Source organism: Schistocerca cancellata, chromosome 8, assembly GCF_023864275.1.
Source record: "Schistocerca cancellata isolate TAMUIC-IGC-003103 chromosome 8, iqSchCanc2.1, whole genome shotgun sequence".
NCBI classification, from domain to species: domain Eukaryota; kingdom Metazoa; phylum Arthropoda; class Insecta; order Orthoptera; family Acrididae; genus Schistocerca; species Schistocerca cancellata.
Window position 1 is genome coordinate 331,862,372 of NC_064633.1, and position 8,658 is coordinate 331,871,029.

General features: G+C 37.7%; 1 protein-coding gene across 1 annotated transcript in view; it reads right to left on the reverse strand.

Annotated features, from left to right (window-relative positions):
- Nucleotides 1-5,398, reverse strand: part of LOC126094636 (mRNA-capping enzyme) — a 94,229-nt gene extending 88,831 nt beyond the window's left edge. The window contains exons 1-3 of the mRNA XM_049909126.1: nucleotides 4,864-5,398; nucleotides 4,101-4,293; nucleotides 2,297-2,408 (exon numbers count right to left, since the gene is read on the reverse strand). Coding sequence (XP_049765083.1) covers nucleotides 2,297-2,408; nucleotides 4,101-4,293; nucleotides 4,864-5,058 — 500 coding nt within the window. The 5' untranslated portion in view covers nucleotides 5,059-5,398. The remainder of the gene's footprint in view (nucleotides 1-2,296; nucleotides 2,409-4,100; nucleotides 4,294-4,863) is intronic.
- Nucleotides 5,399-8,658: the final 3,260 nt, after the last annotated feature.

Below are 8,658 nucleotides of genomic sequence, written 5' to 3' on the forward strand. Positions count from 1 at the left end.
GCCGCTGGTCGATCAGTCAGCTGGTCATCGGATGGCGACAGGACCGAAGTGGCTGGGAGTCAACTGGTGCCTGCCATTTAAGGACTGCGATAAGATGGCTGTTTGTGAGCATGTGGGGAGGATGGAATGCTCACTTGCTTAGCGTGGTTCTCCATGACCAGCTGTTGTTTGTTGGGCCTAGCACTCGAGTGTAAAAGGAAACTGCATTTGTGTGGTTCTCGTCACCTGGCTAAGGCCAAAATTTTCATATACTTTTATTATATTTCATGATCATTACTTATTATGGGGTTAGTACTTGTAGCCAACATTTTGTGATTTGGAATAACTTGGTGCGTTTAAATTGCAAATTTCCTAATTCTACAAATATTGCTTGAGATATAGATTTTGAGCTGTGTTGCGTATGCACTTAAAAGGACTGTTGTGAGTGAGAAGCACACTTGAGTGTGTAATGTTTTTCAGTTTCATTGTTATTTATATTGCACGATTTTTTTTGTAGTGAGTGGAACGTTAATTTGTGTGATTCTGGTTTGTAGAATGTTTTTCGTGGCAGCATTTGAGAATCAGTTGTTACAAGAAGTTGCTAGCTCCGAATTGCCACCTCGTTAATCAATCATTTACTGACAGATGTGTTTGTCTGTAGCAAGTAAGAGGCAACAACTGTAGCTTGTTAGCATAAAAAATTGTTATGCAGAAATTTGAATGGAAAAAACCAGTCATCTTTATTATAAAGTTGTTTTATAGTATGTTGGAAGATCATTCTTTTGAGCTGTGTGTATTCTGTATCAATCAAATTTAGGTATCACACAGCTGACAGAAATGACTGTTGAGCTCGTAATAAACTGCATGTGTGAAATAATTCGTGTGATTTTGTGAGTGATGTGTTAAATTATTTATTTGTAAGTTGTTTTAAAAGATCTGCATTTTTGGTGTTTTCACCTTATGTTGAACCAAAACAGTATTCTCGAGGTTTTGATGACTGCACATGATATATGATATACCTTTTACTAACAGTGCCTTTATGTAATGTTTCAGAGTGGGGCTGCATGTTCTTCTGGAGAACATTTAAAAAAATTCTATTGCTAAAATTTCCTTTAAACTGTTAATTGTATTAACTTGGATGTATTGTTAAATAATAAATTTGTGCCAACAAGGCCTGGGTCAAATAAAAGTGCCTACACCTTCCCCATCCTGGCTCTGCTACCGTCTGTACATCTCAACGACAAACAGCAAACAACATTACAATAACTTAGACACAACAAAAACTAAATTGTTAACTCACTGAAAACTATTCCTGTAAACACACAGTCAAGAGAAATACGGAACGTGTCAAGGACTAACACACAACTAAACCCAATATACCACATAACACGCAACCCATAAACACACCACCAGAGAGCACCACCGACCGCATCAAAACAACACCTATAAACACGCCACACTCACAAACTAAACTCTGCGCTATTGTGACATCACATACCACAACAGGATTACGTCACGGGTCAAAGCCGATGGATGGAATCAGACACTTCCATTGACCCCACCAATGCACTATTCAAATTTAGCCAGCAAGCCATACAGTTACAAAAATTTGATGGTGTTGATCATTATCACCAACCATAGTGACATTTAATGAAAACTACTAAAAATTCCAGTGCATAAAATGAAAATGCACCACACACTACCTTTAACTGCAACCACTCACTAACAACATGATGAATAAGCTGAGAAACATCAAAGTTACTTACTACCAGAAACCCTCTTCAAGTATGCCACACAGCCAGGATATCACATAAAACAACAATGTTATGTCACGAGGCTAAGGTGAAGCCCAGTACCGTACATAACGGTTGACACGAACAGTCTCCCTATAGTAACAACCCAGCAGAAAATTGCACAAATTCTTCATTTCAGCTACTTATAAGAAATTATTCAACCACCAGGAATTGACTTGAAATGAAACTGAAGGTGATCTCAGTCAATTAGAAATGACAACCATTGACATGACAGCTCAGGGAAATTTGAGGAATGCTATCAACAAACATGAATGTGAAACTACAAGACAGTAAAGAAAACACAGTGTAAGAGGACAGAAGAGTGAAACAAACAGTACAGGGAACACTTGAAAGGAATCTGGGAAGAGAAAAAATAAGAAAGCTCAAAAAGAAATCATTAGAAAGGCACTCAATCCTCCGTTAACCAGAGAATGATCATAAGTAGCAATAATAATTTTAAAAAAATACAAGAGAATTTCACAAAATTCAAATGTGTACAATGACTTATAATAAAATGAACTTACCTAACGCGTGCAAATTCCCTGACAGCAGCATCGACACTGCAGTCCATATTTTCAACAAGATATGATACAAGCAGGAATCCTGTCCGATTGAAGCCATGTGTACAGTGCACACCTGAAATATATGGAACATACAACATACTTATATAAATTCAAATTTTAATTTTATTTTTAAAGTTGTGAAAGAAGTAGTACTGATACTGGAGTTTTGTATAAAGCTTTTGTAGTGTACATGTACAGTATTGGTTACTATTACATGTTGTGTAGTCAACATTAGAATTTTCCACATTTAAATTAAAATAATGCAGATTGTATTATAATCACGAAAATTAACATAGTTCAGGAAAATAGTGAACGTTATTTGAAGCTATTAAAAACAATGATGAAATCTTAATATAAAACAGCCCCAGAAGATCTGCTCTTCTGTAAATGTATACAGTATAACATACCGATGGTGATCTTAATAGCACGGAGATGAAGGACATAATCATGCGCCATCAACACTGATGTCACTACAAATGAACATCAGCTCAAGCAGTAAAGGAAGGAATCAGTCAAGTATATACCAGATGAAATTTATTACAGAATGGTAAGTTAGTTCTCTTGAATACTATGTCAGCACTCTACGTGATGTACCAGTGAGGTTGGTTGGTTTGTGGGATTTAAGGGACCAGACTGCTACAGTCATCGGTCCCTACCAGTGAGGGGGACAATGAAGAGCTAACAAAGATGGCAATTAAGAAAAAGTTGAAGGCTGTGACAAGGAAGAAATTAGTGTCATGGGCTCTTTCAGATACTACTGATTCAGCATATCCTCTTTCGCAAATTTATCAGCTATAACAGTCAGCAGAAATGCTATCACTGAAGGCTCCAGTAACAACATAAAATATTTATAAAAATGCTGGAAGGGAGATCAGATCGAAAGCATACTGATACTTTAGAAAGCAAGTGCACATGGTGCCTATACTGTAAGAGGAGGACGTTCCAGTTAATTTTTTTCCTTTACCCAGGGCCAAATCAGCTTGCTTAGTGGTGATGGAGAAGAGACAGACTGGCTGAACAGCTAAAAATTGTAAATATGCAGCACGCAGATAACTTAAGTAGAGAATATGACAATTAATATTTAAATTTCTGTGTTATCAGAGGCAAACATACTGTTAACAATAAATACACTTGAGAAATTCAGAATTTGCCGTACAGAGTTTCTTTTCTTTCAAAAATCATATTTCACCTTTGATTAATGAGTTCTTTTATTTATTTTTTTGCTTCAAAAGCAAAGCACAAAACTCACAGAGTAAATGCAAAATGCTTCTAATTGGAGGATCCACTGGTAGTGCGTCCGATATATTAATAGTATTCCTACATGATTATTTGTGGTGTCAGATGCGACACTACAGGTACATCAGAGTGTGGTTTGATCCATATAAAACTATGGGCATAAAGCTACTGGTGTTTTCAGACTTATGCGCGCTGAACCACATACATAACTTATTAGTACACAAGGCTCTAAAGAGTATTTGAGTCAGTGCACTTTTTATTATTCTGGATTTTAACATAAATGAAAGCAACATTTAAAAATAACGAAATCAACAAAAACTGCATTTGCAGGGCAACTAAGTTGATGCAGGGTCAGTAGTTCGACCATACCCTTATTCCTCACGCACTGGGTCAAATCTCCAGTTTTTCACCAGATATGGCAACTTTTACTACCACAATTCAATCTGTGTCAATGTAAATGTCTGCACCTATGCCACAACGAGTGCAGTCATTTTTGTAAATGATTTTTTAATTTCAGTTTCTTACTTACCAATAATTTCTAAAGGATGGTGACTGATGAAGTGACTGCAAATACGTATAAATGTGGCCGTTTGTTCTTCTGATGGTGTCTCACCATGTCCTCGGCACTGCAGTTTTAGATATTTGCAGCCATGTTCCTCTACATCATCTTTATTATAGAAACGTGAAGTGTTGGTCAAATCAATCCAAAGACCTATTTTCACCTGCATAACAAATTGCTTTAACAATCTATACCAGTCACAACTTTTAGTAAATTAATTAATGTGTATTATATTAGCAAATGAAAATCAGATTGTATGTATGCAAATTTTATAATTATTATCAATAGTGAACATTCAATAAAATTAAATTTTTTGTACCATAATTTTAATGTCTGAAACAACAGACTGCTTTAAGTTGATATGGCAGCAATATATAATTACTTTGTTTAGAACATTTGTGGCACTAATGAAGCTGATCTACCTATAGTAAAGCTTTGTGTTGTCATGTCTCATGTATTAGAGGGAAATGTTTCTATCTTTATTGTAAGAATGTCAGTGCTAACAAATACATTTCTTTAGACATCCATATTTTGTGACATCTGAATATTTTTTTAATGCCTTATTCACATTACGGCTGATGGGAGTAGGCTCTAAGAGGCATTGAAAATAACTGAACAAAAGTTATATTCTGTATTTTTATAACATTTATTTACAGCGAAAAAAATTACACAGATCAATTATAACAGATGTAAACATAATTGGCTAGTTGATGAAATATATCACATTATTTACCTTGTAGCTTTTCATTAAATCAAATATCATTTCAGGTGGAAAGCGGCATTCTTCGGGAACTTGGTCATCATAACGTGAACTCAATGGTGTTTTGAATGCCAGGAATTTATTAGCTACTAAATCGTGTGCTTTGCGTGGGCAATGTAACCATCTGGGAGGTATTGGGCCTGGAGATCTATCATTATGATTACTCATACTTAAATTCTCACCACGCGCAATTTCTCATTAAGCTCTCCACTTCTGCGACACTACTTAAAATCACGTAGAACAACAGTTTAATTTTTAAAACTGGGTATTGTCACTTGCTTGTCTGTTTACTTGTCAGATGATTGGAAAAACTGCAAATTTAACTACGTCTACTCCATGCCTGATCGCACTAGGCGCTAGAAAATGTGTGGTCAAAAAGTCAAATCACCGATATGTTTCCAAATAAAAAAAACACTTCCCATTACAGCTTTTTATTCGCAGAGCGTCAAGCCTTCTTCTTCTTCTGCACACACAACTTCCTATTCTCAATCGCAATCGCAGAGCTACTCACACCAAAGATTATCACGAACCTCGCTCGCACACAAAATCAATATTTCGAATGCGACGATTCGATAGTTTTGTGGAATACAGTCACGTCAGAAATAAAATAAAAGTTCACACTGAGAGCTGTAAACATTTGCCCCAAGGGCACTGAATTTTATAAGATACTTATTTTCACAGGAAAGCGCTACTTTCAAGTAATGACAACTCTATCGAAAGTTGTGCCATCGACCTAGTGGACAGTGGTTTCTGCTTCTATATTTAATTTTATATAAGTGCAACACAATGAATAATTCGAAGGAATGATGAATGACCATGCCAGTTATAATTATAATATTACCTCAAATATTAAATTGAAGAGTTTCTATAAAGATAATCTCCTGCGGAGTAGAAAGATAAATCCCCATTGTCCGTCACTACAGGCACGCCACGTCACGCCAGTAACGAACGGTGAAAGTGAGGATACCGTGATATAAAAAGTCGGAGTATAACCTCAGAATTGATGGACTAAGACCGAAAAGTTTCACTAACGGCCAAAGAAAATTTCATAATTTATGCTCTTGAACAATATTGGGTGGTTAATTGTTGAGTAGTGAAACTACATTTCAGAACATTGACATCTAATTCAAGTATATATAGATAAAAACCTATCAAACAATATTAATAGGTGATAATAGACTCTGTTCACCTTATACATTAAGTTTTCTCCTTAGGTAGCTAATAACGCCATAAAGAACTGTAATTTCCTCCTCCATTAGAGCTGACTTTTTTATTTAAAATGCTATTTAATGAAAATTGCTTAATCAACTTAAGTTCTCATTTATAGGAAATATAATGCCAGTTCTGTTCTTTTATTGTAAAACCTAAATAATTTTTCACTTTCAGATATCTGATGTCGATTGTGGAAGACCACTCAATGGGAGAAAATATCCAATTTGCCATGGAACATTTACAATTCGCCAGGGAAACAAAAAAAAAATAACAAAACAAGAAATAAGAAGTCATAAGACCTATTATTATAGGTTGAGTAATCTTGGCGAAAGTAAGTTAACTTCCAACGTTAGCAGAAGACGACGCTGCCGATACTTTCTTCTTAGGAACCTTGACGTTGGCGGCCTGTGTGAATACCGCCATTTGAAATACATTGTGGATTGCCTATATGTGACGTGATGGGCAGTGTGAATTGGCATGAAGGAGTTGCCTGACAGAAAGTTATTTAATTCAGTCTTAAGATCTGTTCGTTTGCAAAGACCTATCTGTACACACACATTATAGTGTGGGGACCAGAAATTTCGCAGATCTGAGGTGTGTGCAAAACCGATGGTTGAAGTTGGTGTTTGAGCATAATTGCACCCCCCATCCCCCTCCTTAGTGTGCGAAAAGTGCTTGCGTCAGCTATCTGTTCAGCCCAGTATTTCTTGGTTTGTGTGCATACTGAATTTTTGGAAGACTAATAGGTGTAGAGACGTAATAGAAGAATTTATTGAAATATGTAGGAGCAATACATGTTTGCATAAAATTAAGACTATGGAATACAGGAATAGGGAAAAAGAAGGCAACTGCTTGCAATTCTGAGAGTTTGTTCTAAAAGTCTGTAACAGGTTGCTGATAAATTTCAGGCATGGAAATGAAAATCTCCTGTTACTCAGAGACAATGTAAAAGGTAACACCTTTGCTACTCCTATGATTTATTAGGACAAGCGCAATTCCAAACGTGTGAAAATGGAAGATGGCATTCTGGTCAATGGACAACCATGCCAACAGCAGTGACGTCAGAGCATCTATGAAACGAGATAGTGTTTGCTGGGTAGTCCCACTCCCAAAATGGCTGTTTACACAGTCACAGACGGCGCAGTATGGCACAGAGAAGATGCCTACCAGGCTCTCTGTGGTGGAGTGCCATAGAAAGAAAGGAAGCAGGACAGCTGCAAACTGATGTGGCCTGATGGCTTAGTTTGAATCGTTCAGTTGTTTCTTGGATGTGGTGACAATTTATATAGACTAAAACTGTGTCTCGAAGATCAGGGCAGGGCCGACCACGTGTGACTTCAGAAGAGAGGACCGTGTTCGGCTATAAGGACCCGATAGTATCGCCTTAGTATTGCACAGCAACTGGCATCTGAGCTCACAGCATCCATCAGATGAGTTGTAGCGAGGCAAATGGTGTACAGAAGGCTACGGCCTAGTAACCTGTATCGTCGGAGACCTACTGTTCATGTAGCTCTGATGTGTCTTCACAGAAGGGCTCCACTAGAGTGGCGTCGTCACCTGGACGGTCGAACAGTAGGCCAATGTTGTTTCCCAGATGAGTCTCGATTTAGTTTGGAGAGTGATTCTCAATGGATTCGCATCTCGAGGGAACATGGAAAGCGATTTCGGGACCCAAACATTGTGAAAAGAGATCGATATCGAGCAGGATCGCTAACAGAGTGGTCAGGGATTTTGTTTATCACTAGAACCTCTACACATGAAATTGTATGGGTGAATTGGCAAAGATTTAACTGCTGTCAGGTATCGTGATAAGATCTTGGGACCTCATTTGCCAGTTGTTGCGAGTTGCTCTGGGCCCAGACTTTGTACTGGTGGACGTTAGTGCTCTACCTTATAGAGCACAGGTGGTTGATGTTTTCTTAGAAATAAAAGATATTGCACACATGGTGTGGCCTGCTCCCTCTCTCGATTTTGATCCCATAGAGCATGTCTGGGATGCACTAGGGAGATGCCTTGCATCGCGTCAGCATCCACCAACCCCTCTGCAAGACTGCAAGCAGCTCTGCAGGAAGAATTGGACTGATGACATTATTAACAACATGCTCCATCGTTGTCAGGCCTGTGTTGCTGTCAGAAGGGGTCACACCCCATACTGAGCACATTGATCAGTGTCAGAACGTGTGTGCAAATCCATGAAGTTGGAAAAAACGAAGAACATTTTCTGTTACCGTTATGCATGTTGCAGTATTTTACGTTCGGAATTCTTCACATCGTTTCTACTTTGCTGTCATCTGTTTACAGTGTTTTGTGGCAAAATAAAGGCAACATTGCAAAATTTCTAATTTGAGACTCCAGAGTATTGTATGTAACTTGTAACACTTTATATATTACACAACTTGGGTACATGCCTTCGTAAAGCTTTTCTTCTGAGCACTATGTACATCTACATTTACATCTACATGATTACTCTGCAATTCTCATTTAAGTGCTTGGCAGAGGGTTCATCGAACCACAATCATACTGTCTCCCTACCATTCCACACTCGAACAGCGCGCG